The sequence below is a fragment of the Acipenser ruthenus genome, chromosome 9 (assembly GCF_902713425.1).
Source record: "Acipenser ruthenus chromosome 9, fAciRut3.2 maternal haplotype, whole genome shotgun sequence".
NCBI classification, from domain to species: Eukaryota; Metazoa; Chordata; class Actinopteri; order Acipenseriformes; family Acipenseridae; genus Acipenser; species Acipenser ruthenus.
In genome coordinates this window covers 13,925,132-13,952,713 of record NC_081197.1, presented here as the reverse complement: position 1 = coordinate 13,952,713, position 27,582 = coordinate 13,925,132, and the positions used below count along the sequence as shown (strand labels likewise).

Sequence of the window (27,582 nt, the reverse complement as noted above, 5' to 3'; positions counted from 1 at the left end):
TTTTGCTTCCACTGGTCCTGGGGCCCTTGTTAAGGTCAACGGCATCATGAACTCTACCCAGTACCAGGACATTTTAGCCAAAAACCTGGTTGCCTCTGCCAGGAGGCTGAAACCTGGCCGCAAGTGGATCTTCCAGCAAGACAATGACCCCAAGCACACATCAAAATCCACAAAGAAATGGTTAATTGACCACAAAATCAACATTTTGCAATGGCCATCTCAGTCTCCAGACTTGAACCCCATTGAAAACCTGTGGTTTCAATTGAAGAGGGCAGTCCATAAGTGCAGACTGAAGGATATCAAGGATCTGGAAAGATTCTGTATGGAGGAATGGTCTAAGATCCCTCCCAATGTGTTCTCCAATCTCATTAAACATTATAGAAAAAGACTAAGTGTCGTTATCCTTGCAAGGGGAGGGTGCACAAAGTACTGAAAACAAGGGTGCCAATAATTGTGACATTTTTTTTTTTTTTTAATAAATTTATAATTTGAGAAATGTGTAATTTTGGTTGATTCTATTGAATCATCAAAAAAGTCACACTGGTATTATTTTCTGGTCTGGTCTGGTCTTTTTTGCTCATCTTTATCAAGGGTGCCAATAATTTTGGAGGTGACTGTATATATATATATATATATATATATATATATATATATATATATATATATATATATATATATATATTATACCAATGGGAACCATATTTTTTAAGAATACAAAGCTGCATATATTTTTCTATGAGCAATGAGAAATATATGCACATTTTATCATGTGTTGGAATAGCACATGGCCAGATTGCTGGCCAGTTCCATAGTGACAGCCGATAATAAGTATGAAGGAGTCTTTGTTGTTTGGTGACATTCTGAATTACATATTTCCCTCTGGGGACCTGCTTTTATTTCACCTACAGTATGACAGGGAACAGCTTCTCTAAATCTATAAATCATTCTGCACGTCGAAGTAAATGCCTTCCCTGTGCTGAGAAAGAGTGATGAGTCGGAGGCACCAAATCTTGATAGACACGGTGTCTATAAGCATTAAGAAAACTGCATTTTGTATTTATTTCCACTTTCTCAGTTTATTAAAAAATAAATAAATAATAAAAAATAGCGGTTAATCCCAATACACCATTTTGAAACGAAGAGGGATACACAGATGTTCTTGTGGAGTTCATTTCAATAGACCTTTAAAATGAGCATTTTTAAAAAACTTTACATTCAATGTTAGTGACGTAATCTAACCTTTTTATTTGGGAAATTAAAAGGAAAAGCACAATAAAACTACAAATCCCAGACTCCTATGCCAATTAGCCTTACGTCAGAAGGGTGCGTGTCTGCGCTGATTTTTTTTCCCTCTCCGCCACCGCCATGTTTGTTTGAGACAAGATGACAGCAGGACGGGACAGAAGAGGGAAGTGGATTTAAATTGAAAATAAATAACAACTAACGAGTACCAATTATTTTTACAGTAATATGACAGAAAAGGACGTGGACTACCGACACAGTTAGCAGTGTTTTTTTCTTCTATTACAAACAAAAGCTAAGAATAAAACCTAGTTTTATTTCCTGGGAATTATAATTTTGTTCTCGTATGTCGTAAGGTGCTTTTATATAACAAGACAATACTGCTTTTCTAGGGGACCTGAGAGGTAAAGGATACGTACATGTTCAAATTTTCTGAGATTTTTCTCTCAAAAGAAGTTATATCTATGTCTGTAATAAAATTTATGACTTTCAATTCCTATCTCGTTTGGTGCCGAAAGAAGGAGTAGATAACCAGCTTTGTATTTTGGATTTTCGGTTCTTTTGGATATTTTATACTTTGCCTTTCAAGTAATTTTACATACAACAAAAAAAAAAAAAAAAAAAACAAAAAAAAAAAACGTTATTTTTTCCTGGAAGGTCAAGAAAAAAAAAGGATAACTCAATCAGAAAGATGTCAAGCAGCACTCCAGCAGATATGGTGAGATAGCTGTCTGTATGGTATCGTAAAATTTATCATAACTGCATGCCTGTATTTCGTTTGGATGTCTTTTTAAAAACGTTTTTTTTTTTTTTTTTTTATTTAATTTGTGTTATAGCGAAGAATGTAAGTAAGAAATAACAATTATAGACTACATAATGTGGGTTTGGTATACAGTGCCATAAATTTATTATTATTTAACCTTGAATATGCTTCAAACAAGGCTGGTTAAAGAAGATATTCAACTTCTTGCCATCTGTTTAACTACTATGTAAAATAATAATGGTACAAAATAACCAGATTAATATAAGTTATTTTAGATACTTATCTGTGTCATACACATTTCGCAAGGAAACATTTTAACTTAGTAAGAACAAAGCAGTAAATGCAGTTCAGCAGTATTTACTGTAAACTGGAGAGAAAATAGATTGTCACTGAAAAAACTGCCACATTTACTCTCTGTATGAATGGTGCAGCTTCACCGAAAGTAAAACAATACCAATTGGATTGTGTCATTTTGGTTCATAACATACGGTTGGTTGTGTATTAATATTTGCTATTGGTTACATCTTGTGGAGTCTATGATACCTTAAAAAAAAAAAAAAAACAATCTGGGGGAAAAAATATTTCTTGCATGTTGAAGTAAATTGTGTTTATACTTATAATGAAAAGCTACAATGAAAACATATTGCTGGGGAGACAGAATATGACCACATTGTGCACTGTTGAGCAAATAGTCAGGGAGAAACCAGTTAATGTCATCAATCTGTAAGATATGTTGTATCCATTATACATACTCCTCAACACTGTTGTGACTGACTGCATCAGAACAGGTCCCAAGGTATTTCACCACATTCAGGAGCTGAAAACAGAGACACATTGACTGTCCTGCAATCACATATTAATCACATATTTAAAATTAGATGTTTGTGTGGGTATGGACTTTTGTCTACATTTTTGTCTTAAGCCTTTCCTATTTTTTAGGAAGAGGTATTGAACTAAAATCATTGATTAATAGCAAAACCCACGACAATACAGATTTTAGCTTGGCTGTATTTCCAACTGCGCTATGAAGCTTTTGTTTCACTTTTTTTACAATGCCCTGTTGTACATCCTTAAAGGAGTAGTCTGTTGTCTTGTTATGAATGCTGTGCCATTCCACAAAACTAAGTTTGCACAGTAAAAAGAGGAAGTTTTGTTGACAACTGTGCTTCATTTATATTTGCGTAAAGTGAACTGAAAAACATTTCGACAGACTTTTAACTGCAGAAATTGGAATTACACATTCTTGGCAAACTTGGAAACACTGGCTGTTTAAAAAAAAAACTTAAATTATTAATAATACAGTATTAGCAAACTAAACTGAAAGTTGGAAGTCAGTTTTGGTTCTCTAAAAATATGCTATCAGTTTAGAAGTTTTTCTAAGCTTGGCGCAATAAATAGTTTAGCAGGCAGCTAGTAGGTTTTTATTTGTGAGTTTCCGAATATAACCTTTGCTGTTACAACAAAAGTTCATACATAACACTACATACCAACAAAGTCTGCCTCCAAAATGGGGTATCTTCCCAGTTGTTATCAATTCGGAAACTATTTTTGGTGCTAATATGTACAGGTTTAGCAATTAAAGTGACATTCAGCACAATAGAAAGTTTAAGAAAGATAAAACATGTTATTATTTGAATGTCTAATGTATAAATGCACATTTCTAAAACCACAACCCCAAGGTGGTCCCTACCTTGCAAAAGACCCTAATTTACTGTAGCTGGTGTACCGGTTACAATGGTGGGGTTTCCATTGGTAAAATAAATATAAATCTCACCTTTTTCTCATGCTCTTTTGGTAGTACCTTTTCAGGTAATTTGGATTTACATGTAGTTTTGTTTTAGGGAGAGAAATTATCCTTCCAAATGCAAACAACCCAATTAATATTACAATACAGGAGGATATATTTGAATGTTTCTCTCTCACAGTTGGCCATGGGTGACTACTGATACCATGGGTTTCCACAAAGTTTTGTTGAAGAACTGCAAGTGCAGCCTGTCAATATAATAAAGAAAGCAAGGGAAACAAAACAAATGCAACGGGGTGTTAATATATTTTGGGGGGTCCTAGTTTTACAGAAATTGAACCTCAACGATAAGGGTCTGACGTCACTGCTGCCTAACGTCGTTGCTAGTGACTTGTGACTTGCGACCATTCCATTACACTGAATAGGGAGACATGAAATATATAGTTCAGCACACACTGGTCACATCTGTGTTTCTGTCTAGATTTTCATTTTCCTCTCTCACTTTTGCGGTTATGGTACGGTCAAGAGTTCAGTGATACCGTTCCATTCCACAAACAAATCTATGTTGCTGTTGGTATTAAAACTGTTAACTTCTCTGTGCTTTTAAATAATAAAACATGAAAAATGAAAGTGACCCTGTGTATAGTGTTACTTAGTATACAATTAAACTAAATTAAATTAAACTGGTGGGGACACAACCTCTAGCATGTAGTTAGTACAGCAATTGCAAGCAATGACACTGTTACAGTACAGATTTCTTTCTTTCAGAGGTATGTTTATGAGGTCCCCATTTAGCAAAGTTTAACAATAATAAAGTGTTGGTTGACAACAAGACATAAATGATAACATGCTCCTGTGTACAGGTTTAAAAGAATATACCGAAATGAAAATGAGTTTGTAAAGACATGAATGCATTTTATACGTTTCTTCACCAGATTTATATAGTGCCATTTTAAATTCAAACACAGAATTAATTATCCCCCATATTGTTTATTAGTTTATTAAAATTATATGATATTGCAATTAATACAGTACTTGCCAATTTCAAGTATGACAGAGTTGTAATTGATAGGAAAACATTGTAAACTCTGGCAATTGTGTTCCACAAAGGGAAAACCCATCAGTCATGGTCACTATGTTGCCTGGGTGCGAAAAGGTGAGCAGTGGTTTCAATGTAATGATAGGCAATGCACAGAACGCATCAGACTGCCTAAAAACCTGCATGATTCTTACATGATCTTTCTAGAGAGAGTGGACAAAGCCATACAACATGAAGAATAACTGCCCTCAGTACTATTGTTCAAATGTGTCCCCACCTCTCCAGCCTCAGGTACAGACGTTGCTGTCCCCACCTCTCCAGTCTCAAGGACAGCCGTCCAGAATGTCTTCTGCAAAACAATGGAAATTCAATGGCAAAAACTTTTTTAAAGGAAAGTTAAGGTTTGGTTGCAAAAGGTTAGGAAATTGCAAATTAAGGTAGCCACGCAACCTTAACTGCACCTTTATGTGTATGTTTCCCGTCACACTTGACATCATCAATGACATTACTAAGCCATAAGGACATAACACTGGGAAATCATAGTCCTTGTGATTGGTAGCATGTTCAGTAATTGCATTAGCATGCCCACAATGTTTGCTGTCAAGCTAATTATTTCAACAATGTTCTAAGTAAAACCAATAAACTCAGAATACAGTAGTGCTATAGAATTAATTAGGGACTTTCCATGTATTACTGGAACTAATGTTAAACAAGTTATATTTCTCCAAACGCTATCAGTAATATTCATACAAACAATCTTTTCTGTATCTGGAATCTGCAACATTGGCTTTCTTGTATTAACTGCACTGTTTCGTGTGGCAAAAGGAGTCACTGCATTTTCTGCAGTATGTGTATGTTTGCACTGTGATTAACCATTCTTTTTTCAAACTTTACAGTTGACTGTGAATGCTTGCTAACATACTGTTATGTTGGAAGCCAATTATGACATTAAAATGTTTAGGTACAATTGCAGATTTCTGTAGTTCACCATTGTGAAAATGTAATGGTACTCTATGAAGTACATAAACAAGAGGTCAATTGTAATGGATGTTACACGAAAATACAATATTTTTAGTGGATAAGGAATGGGAAGAAAACGTAAATCAGTTTATGAATATTCAAAAGAAAACAAATGTTTCTAAGTATATAAACAGCAAAAATAATATATATATATATATATATATATATATATATATATATATATATATATATATATATATATATACTGCTGTGCAAAAGTCATAGACATGTTGCATTTTTCTAATCTGATGCATTATGAGCATCAACAATTTACTCAAAGCCTCCACTAGTGTTTTCTACTGTTATAATAACCATGACTTGCATAAAAAAGGAAAAATATTGAGTGAAATAGCTCGCATCCCTTGATTTTCAAGGTGTGGTATCCGAAGCATAATCGACAAGTACAGAGAAACATCTGTAATTGACAAACCAATGACTGGAAGACCCAAAAAGCTGTCTAACAAGGATGAGCAATACTTGAAGATGAAATCCTTAAGGAATAGAAAGAAGAAGCGTTGAATTGATAACAGAACTGACAGAAGGCACAGGTGTCATTGTCCATCCATCAACAGTCCAAAGCACCTTTGACCATTGTTCCATAGTCCAATTTCTGTGTTCTTGTGCATATTTTAGCCTTTTAGTCTTGTTCCCCTTTCTTAACAGAGGTATTCTTACTGCAACACATGCTTTAAGTCCTGATTTCAAGAGTGACCTTCGTACTGTTGATTTGATGGACAATGACATCTGTGCACCAACTTTCTGAGTGAAGACAGCGGTCCACCTGAAAAAAAAATACAAATAAAATAAGTGCACCAGCAACTGTCAAGAGTAGACACATGACAGTAGATGAGGAACAGCGAAATGAAACAGAAGAAAACAAAGATTGAAAAAACATAAAAAAAAAAAACAAACAAAAAAAAACACTACACCATGGGCTGTTAATGTACTTAAAGACTGGTTTAAAGAAGTTCAGCTGGGGACCAGTATTCAGTCTCAAGTTTTATAACGCTGAGCTGGACTAAATTTATATGTTAACAGTAGAAGTTTTAACATCTCTGCTGACAGCAAGTTTAAAACCAACAAGAACATATTCCTGTCAGTCATGAAAACTTTTAGAAAAGCAGGTAAAGACAAGGCCAGTCACCACCCTCCGAATTACCGGCCTGGATTTGAAGTATCTGCTGGAAACTGAGGCACTGTCCCCTGACACCACGGTCGGATTGGTGTGTAAAGTCTGGTTTGATCGTTAACTTAATCTGGCACAACTCGGACGCGAGGGTGTCCGACAACTAACAAAAACATCTTTTGAGATCCGAAAGGATGAAAACGGACTTGAATATGTGTTCCTCGCATATAACGAGTACACAGACTCACCTGCAGATACAGCTTCAACGTCCATGGCAGCTTTTCCACTTACTTCCTCAGTGTCATTTGAAACTCCTCCCATCATCAGCGTGTGTTCAGTCCTCTAGTTTCTAGTGAAATGCCACTTTCGATGCAGAAATTCACAATAAACTGACGTGCAATTTATTTTTAATAGGCGAACAATAAATTAAATTTGGGATTATATTCCACTGCGGATGTATACACAATAAAAGTATCTAGTTTTGTCTTAATTTAAAATGTGTTTAAATTATTTTAATTATTTGTCATCCCCCAAATGACAGTTAGCCCCATCGTGGTTTATACCTTACATATGAAATAAATACATGGATGAAAGCTATATTTGCATTCTGAGCTATTCGGGGAAGAAAAGCCATAATACCGCTGTAGTGATGTCAAAATGGCATATTCCTCTAGAAGATTATACTTGACCTTTGAACCATATTTGACGCCTGTGCACCCTGAGGCCACTTTCAAACACAAAATGTCTTGTTTTCAATCACTCGACAACACCCACGATTCATGGTTTTTAGGCACTTTTAACAAATCTGTCTCTGAAGATTTACAATCATCCTCCATCAACGGGAGCACCAACCAAGCAAGAAAAAAAAAAGCGTGCCCCATTGAAACACCTTTTCCTTAAAAACGTTATTTTTTGCAGTTCATTATCTACCCAGTTTAATTCACTGTTTGTGAATTATCAAAAAGAAAATTATATTTAAGATTCTTTGATATGGACTTTTTCACAGATAGTAATATAAAAAATAATAGAATAAAAGAATAATCTATTATTATTCTCTCTCTCTCGCTCTTTCTCTAAATAATTAGGGCTATCCAGCGATTAATCTTGAGATTAAAAAATTAATGTTGGTTTTAATTGCATATTTAATTGATACAATTACTGCATCCATCTCATTTAAGTTTGCTTTATTACTGATGTTGTTATTATTCTTATTATCCAAAAATCAACCCAGCATAAAATCCCTGTTTTCCTATTTCTGGATTCTGGATCCTCTTTTATAGTTTTATATTTACAATCCAGCATTTGTTGTTAAATTGTTTGAATCAACTTCTAAATCCCAATTGAGTCAGTTTATTACTCACCTTACTGCATTTACAATTATCAGCTTCCTTTACTCATAAACTGATGTTTTTCATTGCTGTTTAAATAATAATAATAATAATTTTAAATTATTTTTTTATGAATAACTTGAAATTGCCTAAATAAAACAAAACATTCACTGTGTAACGGTTATATCCTCCATAATTGTAAATAATATTGTTTAAAAATAAATGTGGTTATTGCAATAAAACAAAGCTACAATGTTAATGGGTCTGCAGTTGGTAGCTGTCGACTTGGCAACAGCACTGGTTATATTATTGTACTTGGCTTGATTCATGGGTTTGCAGTGATCCTGAATTTCTAAGTATGTCAAAACTGATGGGTTTCGGGGCTCCCGAATGGCGCATCCAGTAAAAGCACTCGCTAGAGTGCAGGATGCGCTCTATAGCCTGGACATCGGCGGTTCGAGTCCAGGCTATTCCACAGACTGTGGACGGGAGCTCCAGGGGGCGGCGCTCAATTGGCCGAGCGTCGTCCGGGGGGAGGAGGGTTAGGTCGGCCAGGGTGTCCTCGGCTCACCACGCACCAGCGACCCCTGTAGTCTGGCCGGGCGCCTGAGGGCTTGCCTGTAAGCTGCCCAGAGCTGCATTGTCCTCCGACGCTGTAGCTCTGAGGCGGCTGCCCGGTGAGTCTGCAGAGTGTAAAGAAGCGGGCGGCTGACAGCACATGCTTCGGAGGACAGCGTGTGTTCATCTTCGCCCCTCCCGAGTTAGCGCAGAGGTGGTAGCGGTGAGCTGAGCCTAAAAAATAATTGGGCATTTCAAATTGGGTAGAAAATAATAAAAACTAATTGGCAACGACTAAATTTAAAAAAAAAAGAAAAAAAAACCTGATGTATTTCATCTGTTCTATTGTTGTGTTTCCGTAGCAGAAGAACTACATGTTTAGCACACGGGTGGTACAGCTAGATGCACTTCTGTGATACTGGAACACACTTTGACAGTAGATTCAAGTAACCCTTTTTCTATCTATGAACCGTCAGAAAGTTTGAGTGCTTTGCTACATAATGCGGTTCAGTGACTAATTTTATATTCAAACGAAGACAACACTCATTCAATCCTGGCATGCACTCAAGTGTATTAAAATGGTGCCGCAGGTAGGGGTCCCTGAGTGGCTCACCTGGTAGAAGCGCAGCCACATGGTGTGCAGGGTGAGTCATACAGCGCAGGTTCGCGTCGTAGCTGTGCGAAGTAGGCCAGTCTTTACTGGGGACTCCAAAGGGAGCGTCGCTTTGGTGCCGTGGGTTAGGGAGGTAAAACTGGCAGGGGCTGTTTCTCCTCATCGCTCTACAGCGAACCCTGAGCTCAGAGCGGACACCTGCAGGGCTGGCCTTTGTCCTCCAGAGGTCGGTAGCTCGCTGACATCCTCTCTCGAGTTCTTGGGTGAAAAAGGAAGCTTGGCTTGATCGAGGGATCGGAGGACGCCCACTGAATCTTCGAATCTCCCAATTGCTGTGGGAGAAAGTTGTGGGAAAAATTATAACTGGACACATTAAATAAAATAAAAAATAAAAAAATGGTGCCGCAGGAAATGAATGGAAATTAAAGTGGTGTGCTAAGAGGGACAAGACAGAGGAGTGCGATTAACGTGCGTTAAAAAAATGAATTTCCCAAAAAATTAACGTGTTAATCGCAGAAGTTAACTGCGATTAATTGACAGCCCTAATATACCGTATTCCTTCAGATTTATGATGCCATTGAATTGAAGATTCCCACCCTCAATTTATGGAAAATAATAAAACATCAAATAAAGCTGCATTTACAAAGATACAACCTCAGTATGTATACAAGTTCAACAAATCTATCAGTAGATCTAATCCACCCAGGCATTTTTGTAACTTTCTTGAACTTTGTTCTGTAAGTTGCAGCAAGCTGATAAGCCACATATTTCTCTTTTTCATGTTATCAGTTGACAATTCATGCCTTTTTTAGATAATGACACAAACTGTTTCTTCCAGTTAATGATGCAAAACGTATTTGTCCTGTAGTAAACTATATGCATCTGTTTAAATGTAAAGAACAACTCAGTGTACAGTATTAAAACACTGCTTTTTAATTCACAGTTAGTTTTCTTAACTCGCATTCGTAATGGTCTGTCATAGGCAAACGTGAAACCCGCTTTATATCACGAATGCCTGCACGGCAGTCATGATATTAAGCGGGTTCATCTGTATTTTTCAATATGCTGCTTCAATGGACCAGCATTATAAAAGCAAGGTTGGACATGCTTTAAAGACCTTAAATTCTTGCTTTTTAAAAAGAATGTGTAATTTCCTCCTTTTAAAAAAAAATAAAGATAGGAGTGCATTACAGTCTGGAGTAAACACTGTCCCAATCAGACACATAGTAGAGCTTGGAATACACCTAAGCAATAAGAGTTGTTTGTTAGTTCCATTCAAAGCCATCACTTTTTTGCTGCTTAAACAGAGCAAATTGTGACACGTTTACGATTTTTCCACATTCAAGTTCTTAATGTGAAATGTGGGGCTGTCACTTTCTATTGACCAGGGATGAAAGTTTGCCTGTAATCTCATGTACAGTTATCTGCCAATTGGCCAGAATCAATGTGCTGTCCCAGCAGATGAAGGTTGACATGGATGCTAATAATTAGCTTCGTTTAATTTGCCATTACAAAATCTACAGAACCAGTAATCCACTGCTTTACAGGCTGATCTCTAAATACTACAAAGTCTCCCCGGACTCAGTAATGTTGGCAGATTCAGCAATTAAAGGTTTGATAACAATGTTTTTCATAACACAGATTCAGTATCTGTGGATTGTACCATATTGAATGTCTGCAGTATGTGTGAATGGGTCCAACCAGTGTAGTTGATAAGTGTTTTTTTGTTTTGTTTTGTTTTTTTAAAGTACCTCTTGTGTGCATGCCACTGACACAATCCGACTTTGTTATCTCTATATGAAGTCCATCTATACCCTCACATGAGCAGTGATGAATGTCAGATGGACATCATCAACATAAAAATAAGTTTTTTATAATTATATATAAACCATTAAACTACAGGGGAAATGCTGTGAATAACACTGTTATATCCACTATGTTAATACACTGTTATTTAGGGTTAAAGGAGGAAGCAAGCCAGATGTAAAGGAATCTTTCTATATTTGTTGTACATTGCATCACATATAGAAGCTCTTGTACATGTACATCAGGTTTTGCAATAGTATCTTTATTACTGGCATTAGTTTACAGGACAATTTAATTTAAATATAACTTTACATGTACTTACAATTTGTGATATAATCTAGCATTTCATACAGCAAACGACAGTTGATTTTATGTAAGACAGTACTACGGGCAAATTTAAATAGAAGACCAGTTTGTCTGTAAAGTTCAATGAAAACCAGTTAAGATGTGACACTTTGGGCATATATATATATTTTTTTTTTACAATACCATTCATTTTAATCAGTACCATCAATGAAAATGAATATTGAATATTAAGTTCAAAGTCTTTAAAAAATCACCATGAACAGTAAGAGATAAGTAAACGGTTATGCTCCATGCACAGGCTACATATCCCTGTTGCTGGATTACGTTGTCTGGTTATAATTGCAGTACCAGCTAATTTAGTGTCAGATATACAAATAGCAGTTGAAGACATGGCGTCATTCAACATTCTTGCATTTAATTAGACTAGAGGAAGAGACAGAACTCAGGGCAAACCAGAGTCAGAATGGCATAAAAAAAGAACTCCACTCTGCCTTTAGCCTCCAGATATATTTAGCACTATCCTTCAGAGGGAGCCATCTTTCTATGTTCTTCATCAAAAATGTAGCTTAAAAAAGAAAAAAAGCTGTCTATCAGAAAGGGTAATTTAGAATGTGTTCATGCAGCTTTGCACACATTTATTACAATGTGTGTGATGTGAACTGTAACCTGAAGCTGCTTTTATAAGACCTGGGGGAGTATGAGAAAAATACAGGAGGGGAATGTCTTACACAACAGGGAACTAATTCAAAATAAGGCAAATGCTTCACTATTGATTTAATAATAAACTAACATTTAATTCTTGGAAGGATTATTGTTTAGTATTGTTTTGTGTAATTTTGATATAAAAGAATGGAATGAAACTTACATTTTTAGTGATGGCCATACATTTTGCACCTTAGAGTTTCAGATCTTCTTAATCAGTTTTATTATCACAATATGGTTGAACTGTTGTCATTTTTGCTCACTGAGACACGTAGAATAAATAGTTATGGCCGCTACACACCAGCCGCAATGCAATTTTTCATCGGGCAACAAGATACTTTAGCAGTTCGAAATGGACTTCCATATATTATCTTTAATTTCTGTATCTTTATAATTGCGATGATCTTTGTCATAAAGCTGGGTATTTTTCCATGGCAACTATTATTTTTCTCTCTGTTATTTTGGGTACTGCTTCAGCCTGGTGGACCACATGCATTGAAGCTGTTCTCTGATTGCTTAATTCCCAAGTTGTCACATGAAAAAATAGGATTAAATCCTCCAGTGTTGCCCTGGTGTCGCCCCGTGTCGCCTGGGGTATGAAAGCCATTTCTCTATTAATTTAATCGCATCGCTGCTATTCCTGTGGTGTTCCACTTGAATTCATTCTGAATGTGTGGCCATTTAAAAAAAATATCTACAAAACACCTTACAAATTAACAACAAAACTTTTTTTATTCATATGTTACTCGCATGCAATCCTGTGAAACTATTGAAATTCATATGAATTTGCAGACATTATTTGAAACAGTAGGGGTGTAATTTATTTTAACACAATTCAGTACATTTGCAATTATACAAATGATTGCTGCAATGAGTCTGACCTGCACAGTACTGGCATGGAGGAAATGCCATACATGAATGGGACTTTATTTTATTTCTATTTTTATAAATTAAATTCACTATTCTTTTTTTGGTGGCTGTTATTCATGCAGTAAACAAAGCTTGGTTACTCACTAAAGGCTGTCTACTTACTGCCTTTGTCTAAAATTACCTCATTTGTAAATGACAATGGGAATGAAAATACAGCTATAGTCCTTACTTAATGTGTAAAAATAAAAAAAAAGAAAGAGAAAGGCTTTGGTGGTTACATATTCAGAAGTTGAAGTGCTTATGAGGTTGGTCAGGTGGTCGTAAGTATTATTTTCTCTGCTCTATTCTGTTCTGATCTGTCAGCTGTATTTGTTCTGATGGCATGGCTTTTTTTAGTATGCCTTGTTCTGTTGTGTTCCATAAATGTTTTTGTTTCTGGTAGAGAGCAACAACCTCAGGAGTTATATTTGTACAGTATGTAATTCATTCATAGATCTACATGAAGCTGTTATTAGTTATTTTAAATAAAATGTGTTAGTTACTCATTTCCTGAGGTCTTACAGAATTGCACAAGGTTACAACACCCCAACATATGCACAACTTAAAACCCATGTAATTGAGGCTAACAGCTGAAAGCTTCAAGTTCCGTCTGGTAATTCCATGTCCAGATATATTTCAGTTTGCTGGGATGTGGTTTTCCCACAGATGTCCACCCTGTACAGGCTGAATGCACGTGGGCAATCACTTGAGGGCAAGCATCAGTATCTGTTGTTCTGGTAAAAAGGCATTTTTATCTCTCTCTACACACCAGTGCTTTTTTATTCTGCTAAAATCCATGATAATAATGGACTCCTCTGCTGTGCTGTAGTAATTCCCTGCGGGGGTGTGAACCTACATGCTATGAGCCTGTTGGAAAAATCTGAGAGACAATGTGTGAGGCGAAAATGTGTGTTCCTTTGACTCATTAATTAGGGACAGATTCCTATCCCCCTGACGCATGACCCTGGAAACCCTCTACTTATCTGCTTTGGTTCCTTCCCACTCTGCCTTACATTTGAGACTAATACATCTTCATATGGCTTTAAATAATGTTATCAAATATATTATGTCCTTGTTTATATCTGGGTATCATTTATTGATTTAACAATGAAAATACATATTTTGTAATTAAAATAGATTCTGTATTACAGAGCTAAAGTTTTAGGCAGAGGGTGTAAATACAATTCAATAAGGAGGCTGTGTGGTCCAGTGGTTAAATAAAAGTCCTTGTAACCAGGAGGTCCCTGGTTCAAAGAAGAACTTGAATTTGGGGCATCTGAGATGTGTCAGAAGATGGAGGCACAATCAAAAAGCTAAGTCAAGAAATATAAACCCAAAACACAATCCTGAAGTTGGGGGGTGGGTCGACTAATACACGAGCAAACATATGAACCGATCTATAATTTATAGTAAAAGCCTGTATTTACTGATTGGGATGACTGGCGGCAGCATGAACGCTATGGGGGGGCATTCAGTCACATCATAGCATCATACACTTGGCAGACTTAAAGGTAACTCATTAATTGGTCTGCTGCATCATTTCCTTTACACAATATATCATATATGAAAAATAAAAGCACAGAATATCTTTTTGTAATGTAATCCACAAGGAACAACTTGCCAGTTGCATTTAGTTGTCAAGTATCCCCAGTACACTCGCACATTGATTTAGAATTCTAACACTTGGGATCCCATGGGAAACACTGATGTCTGGCAGGTGAAATGCATGGTGTGGCTTCCTTGTGTTTTCATTTAATTATCACTCTCATTAAAAGTCCTACATTTTCAAAAATCCAGCAGCATGTAGAATTAAACAGTGGGTGAACAGCAAAAAGGAAGGGAATTCATATTATACATCTGCAACTGTTGGAATATGTTGTAAATACAATTGCAATTTGTTGTGACTGCTTTTAAATGTAAACTAGGACTGATGTTTACTTTTATTAATAGTCCCAAATATTGTTGCACCCTTTAGATTAAGGTTCGATTTCTGAAGTTTTAAGGCAACCTTGAAATACATGTCACGCACTTATGAAATCTCAGATACTGTTCAACCCCCTCAAGCAGTCTCTTGTGAATGAGTGTGCTGATCCATCAACAGTTCAACGCCTACTAACATAACAAGGATTACACAGAGAATAATAGATGACAGGCAGTGTATTATAGCTATGTATAATTCCATATAAGTGATCTGATGGAGAAGTTTCAATTTTGTTATTTATTCTTATTTTACAGAATCTAGTCCTTCTGTAAAGTCATTCTTTATAATATAGGGTCTATATTGTTTACCTTTGTGTCAGACTGATGGTAGAAATTAAATACTAGTATTAAAGTAAATTAGTTCAGAGCAAAATATAAGGTCATTTTTTTGTGTATTCAGTGATAATGCGTCTGTGTTTAAATATTTATAATAATGGTTTGTTTATTACAGACTGCTGAAGTAGGTATTACCAACTCAGTAGGTAGTTCCTGTGTATATTCAGTTGGCATCTGTGCTTCAACAGATTGTTGTATCTATTTCTGAACACTGCATTTTACCACTGCAGTATTTTCAGTACTATAACCTCAGCAGCATAAGATGGAATATGTTGTAAAACCTAAATATTATACCTCAACTGTTCAAAGTGTTTTCCAGTATACATTTTGACATGCTGAATGTATCATTAATTAATTGTTTGAGTTATTCAGTTGTTCTGGCACTATTCATAATAAAATCATGCCTTAGAAATAAATTGATTATTTAAAAGCATTACAAAAATATCTTCTCATCTCCTTCTACTGAACATCCATAGTCACTTTTTCTTTCTTTTTTTTTTTTTTTTACTTAAGCAATTTCATAATATTGATACTCAACAAATGCATATTACAGAAAAGGCTATCTGTTAATTAAATGGTGCTTAGTGATGGTTATATTAGCACTAATCACGATCTCTCACAATCTTATCCAGTAGTACAATATGTGTTTATTCTGTACTTGTAGTTAGAGAGACTGCCATGCTTATCAAACAATACACTGCAGATGGTTAATGCTGTATTATGAGCTGCCATGCAGCTTTTGAATAATTACAACTGTAAGTACAGTTACATATGTAATCTGATGATAATAATACAAGGTTTGTGTGCAGCTACAGTTTGATTGTCAGTTTTATTTTATTACATAACAATACATGCACTGGTATACCAAATAATTAATCTTCAGTTTGAAATCAGTTCTTGCTTGCGTTTTGCTATTTTACAGGGCTTATACATTTTATGATTAATTGTTTACAGTTATGGATTAATTACTTATCTAAGACACTCAAGAAGAAACCAATATGGTAATTAACTGCATGAAAAGGTCAGACAAGGGGACATTAAGACAGCCTCAGGGGGAAAAAGTGCTTAGATGGATTTCATATTATTCTGGAAAAACAAAAACATCCCTTTCAGTTGAATCGGCCATCGCCGAACCAGTATGGGTTGGCCCTGACCTGCTGAAGTCAAACCAGAAAAACAGGTGCAGTAGGTGTTGCTTACTAAAGGCTGCCCTACAATGGAATGGTGGGTGTTTCCAAGTTATGAAAATACAGTGGAGCTCAGTTTAGATAGACAAAGGGAAATTCAATAATTCTTGGTACAGCAACATTTATTTTTTCTCCTAGTATTTATATCTGTCTGCATATGTTTTTACTAGGGGTTTTAATCTTGACATTTTCTGTTGATCGATTAATCACACCTGTTTGCTAGTGATGTGAAATTGTATTGAAAGACCTTAGCAAGTAATTCAAAGTATTACCGTAACATAATGCTATTGTAGCCAGCTGATCGGTGAAAGAAAACCACTTTCAGACAGATGTTTGTGAAACCAATCCAGGTCACGCTTATTCTTGTTTCTCCCGCATATACAGTAACTTGATTATGCCTTTTCCAGTTATACAAACAGGAATATGAACCGAAATTCTTGCAAGTTTAAAGCTGCCAAAGTAAAGCATGGACTACACGCTTGTACTACAACCCAAGACGTCCGCATAACGCCTGTACAACCGAGCCCTCACAGTGCGGTTAAGGAGAGCCTGGGTTGGTTTTACCCTGCAGAGCCGAGCCGTGCTACTGATGTCACACGCAATGAAAGACTGTTGTTATTAACTCAGTTTGCCAAAAGATGCGCAAACAAATGGTGTTCAAAAATTAATAGACCAACAGTACAGCTGTACCTTGTATCGCTATATTTTGTAAATATATTTAGGAATTTCTTTATAATCCCCCAATTTTACTGATTATATCGACTTAATAAAGTTCAATTAGTCCTGTCGAAGGGGAAAAAAGAAGGATTTAAAAATATGATTGATTGTTGTTTTTTCTGGAATTGTTTTTTATTTGGGTGCTTAAAAAAATAAACTGTGCGAGCGCAACGAGAATTGTAGTTGTATCTATGGTACAGCTGCATTTTGTTTTACTATATTTTTATAAATAAGTTTAGAATTTTTTTTTGACTCCAGATCTTCCTGAACACTTCTATCTGCCCACAGAGAAACTAGAGCCTGCACTTCCTCAGTGTTCCAAGGCTGTACTTTGGTCTCATCACACTCGCTGCCCGCAATATTTGTTGTTTGTCTTTCTGGAGTGTACTGACTGATGCAACTTAATAACGAAAATCCTTAACTCCGAGCCAGATTCAGATGTCTTGTGAGACCGGAGTTTCATGGTTTGGTTCTCACTAAGCTCAACAAATAGCCAGGGGAGAATCACCTGTACAGTGGAGGGTACTGTACCGAGCCCTCACGGGTCAGATGTGCAAGTGGTGAAGGGGTATAAGAGGATCATTATTCTGACATATTGTGAAATATTGTTCCTTCCAGCAAGTAAACTGACATTTTTCAAGATTTCTTTTTCTCACACTGTTTTTTGATACCGATCAAAATCGATCAATAATTGAATAAATTATTCGATCATTAATTTAATAAACCCCCTAGTTTTTACAAATACATACTGTGGTGGTACTCTAGGTTATGGTGAAATAGCCTACTACTTGAGATACTGACTGATGGGCCCAATGCTCCAGATAAGGTTTTGGGTCATTCAGTAAAAAGACTCTATGGGGGTAAAATGGTTCTATATGGTTCTAATTTTGTATTTGCAAATATTCTTTCTGAAAAAAAACATTTTATAATTCTGTCACATTTCAGCATAGGATGCTAAAGTGTTTGCAAATTAGAATTTACAAGACATTGAATCTTCAGCTGTTGCCAACAAAACCTCTGAAATACTGGTAGTAACACATTTTCAGGTGTGATATTGTTTTTTCTTTTAAATAGAATTACAATATGTTGTCACCAGAGGTAATTTCTGTATACACCCTTGACTGTTGTAAGTATAAGCCTATTTCATCAATAATGGCTTTATGCCCCTAGCAGGATAAAGCATCAGTGAATTTTTAATTAAAATAGAGAGTATGCACTGAGTATAGAATATGCACTGCCTCGTGGGTTTTTTAATCTGTGCTCCCAAATCAATTTGTTACATAACAATCTATTTGTGCTGTTCCATTGAACAAATGCCATATAAGCAGACAAACCTTTAGCAAACTTAAGTCGCACTCTTGTGAAAAAAATATTTGCTCAATTTTTTTAAAACAGATTAGCGGATACTATGCACAAACTGTAGCTGACTTAAAAGCAGTCAGATCTTGGCATCTTCCAAAATTTAAGGGATCGCATTGTTCTTATATTTATATTATGAAAAAAGGGCTTTTCACAAAAAATCCTTTCAATAGGTGCACAGTAAATACATATTCCAGTCCTGTTAGTTTACTGATGCTAAGGTTTAGTTTCCTCTTTTGGAATCACAGGTAAATTTAGTTTATATAAGCGATGATAGGTATTAGTGGTGGGCAACAATATGAAAATTTGACATCGATATCTTGAATGGGTTTCAATGTCCATAATATTGATATCTACATATGAAAAGCAATAACTTACTTTAACTTACTGATCCTTGTCTTGTTATTAACACAGCTCAGGCCAGCGTTCAAGTTAAAAAAACAACTTTATTAAAAAAGCGACACAGACCACGGACAGTTGCCTAGCGCTGCTATTGGCTGGACTGTTAGTAACACCCGACGGATTGACGGCCATAGTGCCAAACTTAGAGTAAAGCCATATTCACACTGGACATGAGCGAATTATTTAGAAGTCACTGCAGTCAAATGGGAGTATCCACACCAGCAGCGAGCGATGTCGCTTTGAGAATTTTGCGTCGCTAAAATAGAACCTATTTCTGTTTTTTATTTATCGCGCGATTGGAATGAAACTGACCAATCAGAAGCAAGATTAACACCCTTAACACACGTCAAACACATGCCTTAAAACACGTCATGCCTCAAAACAAGTTAATAATGGATGACGAAAAGTTAATTTATGAGGTGCAGCAGTATCCATTAGTATATGATTGCAAATTGAAAGACTACAAAGACACCCAGAAGAAAGACCATGCCTGGGTGGCTTGCAGGGGGTGCATTTAGCAGCACTGAGACATTTTCTTTCCTATTATGCAAGTGGAATAAAAATAGGTTTATTAATAAGCAAAAATAAGCCGGAGCATACATGCAGTCTGCATATCTGAAAAAATGTGCACTTTGCTGGCTTTTAAAAATGACACAAAAAAGATTTTTTGTGTCACACTATAATTTAAAACACCCTGGAATTAAAATGTAGTGTCAAATTGAGTATGATTTGTCCACGGTAGCTGTTACTGGCCATGCAGCAGTGGCAGAGTGTGTTAGGGGGCAAATGAAATGCCGATCTTTTGGCTGGATCATAACAAACCATGGCCAGTGCTTTTAACAGGATGAAAATTCAATTTTATTCTTTTTTTTTCACTAGGATTTTATCCATGTCTGATGTTCAGCCACAGTGTCCTAATTGTGTTTTGTTTGCTCATGTATAGGTTCTGTGTATTATTATTATTATTATTATTATTATTATTATTATTATTATTATTATTATTATTATTATATTGGCTTTTGGGATATTTTTGTGGTATTTATATTTGAGCTCCTTCAATGGCAAGGCTATTTTTAAATAGATTGTGCAATATTCCTTTCAATAGTATTGTCTGACAGTTATTATTCCAAAAGCCTCTCAGTTCAAGCTGTTTAGTAGCCACAAGTCAACTTAGCACTTTCCACAGCTCAGAGCAAGAGCTGTTGCTAAACCATCATTATTTATTTATTTATTTATTTATTTATTTATTTATTTATTTAACTTCTGAAAGAACACACTGACATTTATGTGTTTTGTGTTTACAGATCAACTTGCGGCTCATCTTGGTGAGTGGAAAAACAAAAGAATTTTTGTTTTCACCTAATGATTCAGCTGCAGACATTGCCAAACATGTGTATGACAACTGGCCAATGGGTAAGATTACCGTATACACTTTTGTACATTAATTGATACATTTTTTGTTATGGGAAACAGTAGTTATGTATGTGTGTGTGTGTATATACAATGATGAGCCCCAAACGGGGCGAAACATGTATGCATTTTCTTTACTCTGACTTTTAAAAAGCTGTGAATGTAGAAGCCTTTTGGCAACTTTCATGCGATTTGATTAGCTCTTGCTATGCTGAAATTTACATATGTTGATTTATATTAGAACCGAAGTCATTGTATTTTATCTTGCTCTTAATTGTATTAATACTTGTACTGTGATTCTTGAAATGTATTTTTGTTTCCGACTGTAAGTCGCCCTGGATAAGGGCGTCTGCTGAGATATATACAGTACTGTGCAAAAGTTTTAGGCAGGTGTGAAAAAATGCTGTAAAGTAAGAATGCTTTCAAAAATAGACATGTTAATAGTTTATATTTATCAATTAACAAAATGCAAAGTGAGTGAACAGAAGAAAAATCTACATCAAATCAATATTTGGTGTGACCACTTCTTTTTCTTCTAGGTACACTTGCACACAGTTTTTGAAGGAACTCGGCAGGTAGGTTGGCCCAAACATCTTGGAGAACTAACCACAGTTCTTCTGTGGATTTAGGCAGCCTCAGTTGCTTCTCTCTCTTCATGTAATCCCAGACAGACTCGATGATGTTGAGATCAGGGCTCTGTGGGGGCCATACCATCACTTCCAGGACTCCTTGTTCTTCTTTACGCTGATGATAGTTCTTAATGACTTTCGCTGTATGTTTGGGGTCGTTGTCATGCTGCAGAATAAATTTGGGGCCAATCAGATGCCTCCCTGATGGTATTGCATGATGGATAAGTATCTGCCTGTACTTCTCAGCATTGAGGAGACCATTAATTCTGACCAAATCCCCAACTCCATTTGCAGAAATGCAGCCCCAAACTTGCAAGGAACCTCCACCATGCTTCACTGTTGCCTGCAGACACTAATTCGTGTACCGCTCTCCAGCCCTTCGGCGAACAAACTGCCTTCTGCTACAGCCAAATATTTCAAATTTTGACTCATCAGTCCAGAGCACCTGCTGCCATTTTTCTGCACCCCAGTTCCTGTGTTTTCATGCATAGTTGAGTCGCTTGGCCTTGTTTCCACGTCGGAGGTATGGCTTTTTGGCTGCAAGTCTTCCATGAAGGCCACTTCTAACCTGACTTCTCCGGACAGTAGATGGGTGTATCAGGGTCCCACTGTTTTCTGCCAATTCTGAGCTGATGGCACTGCTGGACATCTTCCGATTGCGAAGGGAAGTAAGCATGATGTGTCTTTCATCTGCTGCAGTAAGTTTCTTTGGCCGACCACTGCGTCTACGGTCCTCAACGTTGCCCATTTCTTTGTGCTTCTTCAAAAGAGCTTGGACAGCACATCTGGAAACCCCTGTCTGCCTTGAAATTTCTGCCTGGGAGAGACCTTGCTGATGCAGTATAACTACCTTGTGTCTTGTTGCTGTGCTCAGTCTTGCCATGGTGTATGACTTTTGACAGTAAACTGTCTTCAGCAACCTCACCTTGTTAGCTGAGTTTGGCTGTTCCTCACCCAGTTGTATTCCTCCTACACAGCTGTTTCTGTTTCAGTTAATGATTGTGTTTCAACCTACATATTGAATTGATGATCATTAGCACCTGTTTGGTATAATCGTTTAATCATACACCTGACTATATGCCTACAAAATCCCTGACTTTGTGCAAGTGTACCTAGAAGAATTGATGCTGTTTTGAAGGCAAAGGGTGGTCACACCAAATATGGATTTGATTTAGATGTTTCTTCTGTTCACTCACTTTGCATTTAGTTAATTGATAAATATAATCTATTAACATGTTTATTTTTGAAAGCATTCTTACTTTACAACATTTTTTCACACCTGCCTAAAACTTTTGCACAATACTGTATATATATATATATATATATATATATATATATATATATATATATATATATATATATATATATATATTTGAAAAACTGCTGTGTACCAAAAGGTGCAAAATCAGGTATATATAAAATATAAAATCTGTGACAATTATTACATAAAGTATCATTACTTATTTTAAGAAGCTATTTACTCCTATGACATATTAACTAACTGCTTAAAGTCATTGTATGCTTGAGGGGAGGTGAATAAAATGTATGTTTGGTCTGAGGGTGAATTAAGCTAAAGTCAGTTACAGTAAATGATACCATTATATTTATTAAAACTGTGTAGAAATGGTAATAATGACAATGTGCAAAGTAAAATAAATACATTTAAATAAATGTCTCTCCAGACTGGGAAGAAGAGCAGGTCAGCAGCCCAAATATTTTACGACTTATCTACCAGGGACGGTTTCTGCATGGCAATGTGACACTAGGAGGTATGTATTCCTTGTTTACCAAACAGATTTTGTTTATAGTAGAATCCAACAAAACAACTTAAGTTACAGTAGATTGATTCCACAAGCCTTTCCAAGAGAATACAATATAAATGTAAAATATTTGCAGCATTGTGCACTGGAGTGAGAATGCTAGCTAAATGATCCTGTCTTGTGGTTTATAAGAATATAGCTCTTTTGGTCCTCATAGTTTTTTTTTTTTTTGCATGATTACCCAACTTCATATTTTGAGGGTATTAAGAGTGCATTTCTTCACTAGGTGAAATGAGCAGAGAGCTTTCCATGAAGTAAACACATGGCGATGTTCAGCACCAGCTGTCCCAAGTCTTGATTTAGCCAGGGATTTATTCTACAGACTAGTGCCTCAAAAATAGACTTAAGCTATGTTTACACTTGCATTCAGGAATAATGCTGGAAAACATAAGCATTCACATTAGCCTTTTAATGATTGATTGACAGATTGGGTGATTGATTGATTGTTGTTTTGAATGCTTTCAGTGTACAAGAAATGTACAGAAATTCACACTGTTACTGTATAACTAGGTTAGCTTATTTATCACCATTAGAACAATGCTTAAGTCTGAACACAAATCTTTTTTTAAAGCTTTGTTTTATAGGGCCTCCTTCATTAGCTTCTAGAAAGAGAAGTTATAAGTGAAGCACTAAAGCTGGTCAGTCCTGTACACTACCTTTTAAAGCCGGTTTACGTTTGTCTTTCTTATTGCAGCATTAAAGCTTCCCCTTGGCAAAACCACAGTGATGCATTTAGTAGCCAGAGAGACATTACCAGAGCCAAATTCCCAAGGTAAATGTATTATTATTATTATTATTATTATTATTATTATTATTATTATTATTATCATTATTATTATTATTATTATTATTATTATTATTAATAGTAGTAGTTGTATTACCATACATTTTATTAACCACTCAATTACAAGATATACAGTACAGGTTGATTTATAAACATACCTCCAATCGGCCTGACACATGGTAATTTGCAACTAAACGTGGACATTGCCATTTGATTTGGCTTTGGCCTGTCTAGACTTTTTATGAACTTTGGCCATGGCTTTCTACATGAACACTTTCGTCAACACTGTGGTGTCCTGTCCACCATGACTTGTAAACCTAAAACATTTTTTGCCTATGATGTTCTGTTGAATTACCCAGTATAGCAGTACTAAAATTAGACAAATGGTTCAACTGCTAAGAAATAAATAAACTGGAAGTCTTCCTTAATTTAGTCTTAGGTAAGAATAAGTAAGTCTTAAGATGAAGGTACTTTTTTAAATTATTGTCATATAAGGATTGTTTTTATAGTAGTTTTCCTTTAATAAAGAAAAACTGTTTGCAATATATTTGAATAAAAATGGAATGAGACTATTATTATTTATTTCTTAGCAGACGACCTTATCCAGGGCGACTTACAATTGTTACAAGATATCACATTATTACAATTACATTATTTTTACATACAATTACTCATTTATACAGTTGGGTTTTTACTGGAGCAATCTAGGTAAAGTACCTTGCGCAAGGGTACAGCAGCAGTGACCCCCACCTGGGGTTGAACCCACGACCCTCCGATCAAGAGTCCAGAGCTCTAACCACTACCCCACACTGCTGCCCGCCTTTTATATTTAAGCTTGCAAACATTTGTAAAATTCCCTTTGGCCAGTTGGATTAGGAGAAGTTACAGCCTCTACTTTTCTATTACAGGTCAAAGGAACCGTGAAAAAACAGGAGAAAGCAACTGCTGTGTGATTCTGTAAACGCATCCTGTTGTTTTACCTACCCATGATGTCATATAGTTCTTGTTTATCTCATGCTGCTGGAATATTCACACACAACCTTGCTTCATAGAGCTGAAAAAAAGATTAAGCCCAAACTGGATCATTACTCAGTGCCCATATTGTGTTTTCTGTTTCTTATCTAGATTGTTCTCTTAAGCTCTGTTTACGTGAATAGAATCCGTAAGATTATGTATGTTTGTAATACAGATTTAGTTTTTTTGTAATGGTAGTATTTTGCACATGACAAGCTAGTTTTGCATTTGCAGGCTGTACTCATTTTGGTTATAGAAGTAGTTTGTACCCGATCACACATTTCTTAAAGAAAACATTTTATCTAGCATTATAATATTAATGGTTTAACAGAACTTGATTAGCACTAATCTTGGTACTACCTTACCTAAGGTAACATTAGGTAGTCCAGGATTAGTGCTGCTGTAAATCTCGCTGTAGATTTATTTGTAAGTACATTCAGTCAATGCCATAAAATATGTGACAGATTATTTCATGATGCTGTTGAAAAAATAACAAATCTAATGAAGAGGTAGAATAATATTTTAAACATGAAACATTAAAAGTTTAAATCATGAAAGTAAATACTGTTTCTTTTAAATAGTAAACCATGCTAAGAGTTGATGTGCCTGTAGTCAGACATCGGTCCACAGAGGACTGATAAATTGGACTTGCTCACCAACAATACTGTATGCACTAAAATCTGCAGATTATGAAATAATTCTGCAGAAATAAAGTGCATTTCCTAGCCTTAATGGAGGAAGGGAAGCTTTTATTAGATCATTGTATTATTCATAAATAAAAGTAAAGGCTTCATGGATGATCCAAGGTTTTTTTTTTTTTGTATATTACCAGTCCATATTTTGTTAATGAAATAACCTGTATTCAACTGCATATTATTGCCCAGTGTTGTCTGTATTTAACAATTTAAAACTACTTATTTGCCATGCAACTTTTTTTTTTATTTTTCCTTACACTTGCATTATGTTGTAGTGCTTGTAATTAGAACAAGACGGTGAATTGAAATAGCGTATAAGATGTCATTATTTTTCCTATTTTTCCTATTTTTTCTCTAAAGAATAATTACCTGAAAAGAATATTTGCACAGCATTGAAGCATGAGCTACTTTCATCTAAACTTGTAAAAAAAAAAAAAAAAAAAGTTTTTTTATATTTCAGTAGGAAGCTGTTCTTCCTAACTGAGGTTACATAAGTGTAGAATACAGTATATTTAATATGAATCTTATATAGTATATGACTAAAGATATCATTGCTGTACATTGGTGTGTAGTATAGAACAATAATCTTTATGAATAGCTTGCTAGCAGTTGAAACAGTCACAGGTTGACAGTGTGTATTGTACACAATACAAGTGACCATAACCCCTCAATCAAGTTAATGTAATATGTGTATTTGTGTTATTTTTGTTTGTTTGTTTGTTTGTTCTCAACTGATAATAATTTAATGTAATAATTTTATTTTATCTGTAGTTATTGCTTTAACAAAATGCTTTAGAATGCAGTAGGTCTTAAAAAAAATACATATATATATATATATATATATATATATATATATATATATATATATATATATTGTTCATACTGATCTGGAATACATTTGTATAGAGCAACGTTTTAAAACTGATTTGTAAATATCACTAAACGTTTTCTTTCTGCAACCTGTATCAATAGTTCCTTCTGTAAACTAAATAAAGAATATTGCAGTGATTGAGTGTGCGTTATTTACTGATTGAGCCAGTGAGTAACAATAAAACCGTAAGGGATAGAGATGGCCTCCTGGGTAGATGTCTTTCTGATCTACAGAGGAGAGTCTCAAAACTGGCATACTGATTAAAAAAAAAGTTACAAAAAAAGCAAAAATAAATAAATAATAAAAAAAAGACTGGTAAACTCCAAAAATGTGCAATACAAAAAAAAAGTAAATAAATAAATTATTCTCAAGCCACACGTGTGCAATCGATGAGATAGTAAATACAATTCCAACCATACTAAAAATTGTAAAAATGTAAATATTTGTGAAGAGTGTTCAGTTCCATATCCACAACAGTACAGGCTCGCGCTTCATAGTGGCTGAGTTTGAGAAGGTTGTGATAGTGAGGGTGTGAAAGAATGTAAGTCACCTACCCTGCAGGCTCACTCACCCGGTATCCTGTTTGCCATTACTTGCCAGCCAAAAAAAAAAAGTGCAAGCAGTCCAAGGACTCTGCTTCCCAGCCTTTACCCCCATTGGTGGGGCAGGAAGAGAAGGTTAAAGTGCATATGTAATTCACAACCACCAGGCAGTGAATCCCCAGTTAAATGTAAAAGACTGGATCTAGGGGAACTATTTGTTTCTTAATGTGTGTATAGCTAATAGTAGTTGTTTTTTTTACCCCTTATACACTGTATATTTAACTCATAATATATGTCGATAGCTGGAAAACCTTTAAGCCAAGTAAGCTTAAAAAAAATAATAATAATCCTGCTTTATTATCAGAAGTAACTTGCCTGGGGCCGTCTCACTGGAAGCTTTATCTCTATGCACCACATGAAGAAAAAAGTACAAAACAGGAAATATAGTGAAGTGTTTCAGGCAGGTCAATCCAGCTCATCCATTTAACTGCATTTACTCTTCTGATCTAATGCATTTATATTGAATTCCCAGTGGTCCTATCTTTTCTGCAACATTTCAGAAGCTAAAGTTTAATATACAAATAAATGTATGCTGTCTTTGTTTATTCACAAAGCTTTAACTCATGAGTTATTCATAGAATGTAGGAAAACAACAGTTTGATATTCATTAAACTGTTTTT

At 35.5% G+C, this 27,582-nt stretch overlaps 1 protein-coding gene across 1 annotated transcript; it reads left to right on the top strand.

The window, feature by feature from the left end:
* The first annotated feature begins 1,349 nt into the window (after nucleotides 1-1,349).
* LOC117406367 (ubiquitin-like protein 3) lies at nucleotides 1,350-25,973 on the top strand. Its single transcript, XM_034010343.3, has 5 exons — nucleotides 1,350-1,960; nucleotides 20,442-20,550; nucleotides 22,859-22,945; nucleotides 23,691-23,768; nucleotides 24,689-25,973. The coding sequence occupies exons 1-5, from the start codon at nucleotides 1,934-1,936 to the stop codon at nucleotides 24,739-24,741; spliced, it is 354 nt and encodes a 117-aa protein (XP_033866234.1). The 5' UTR covers nucleotides 1,350-1,933; the 3' UTR covers nucleotides 24,742-25,973.
* The last annotated feature ends 1,609 nt before the right edge of the window (nucleotides 25,974-27,582 follow it).

Bases quoted from the DNA above. Each gene is read 5' to 3' on its own strand.
- LOC117406367 (XM_034010343.3), top strand. From the start codon at position 1,934: ATGTCAAGCAGCACTCCAGCAGATATG. The intron at 20,551-22,858 runs GTAAGATTACCG...ATGTCTCTCCAG, and splicing joins GTATGACAACTGGCCAATGG to ACTGGGAAGAAGAGCAGGTC. The intron at 23,769-24,688 runs GTAAATGTATTA...TTTCTATTACAG, and splicing joins ACCAGAGCCAAATTCCCAAG to GTCAAAGGAACCGTGAAAAA.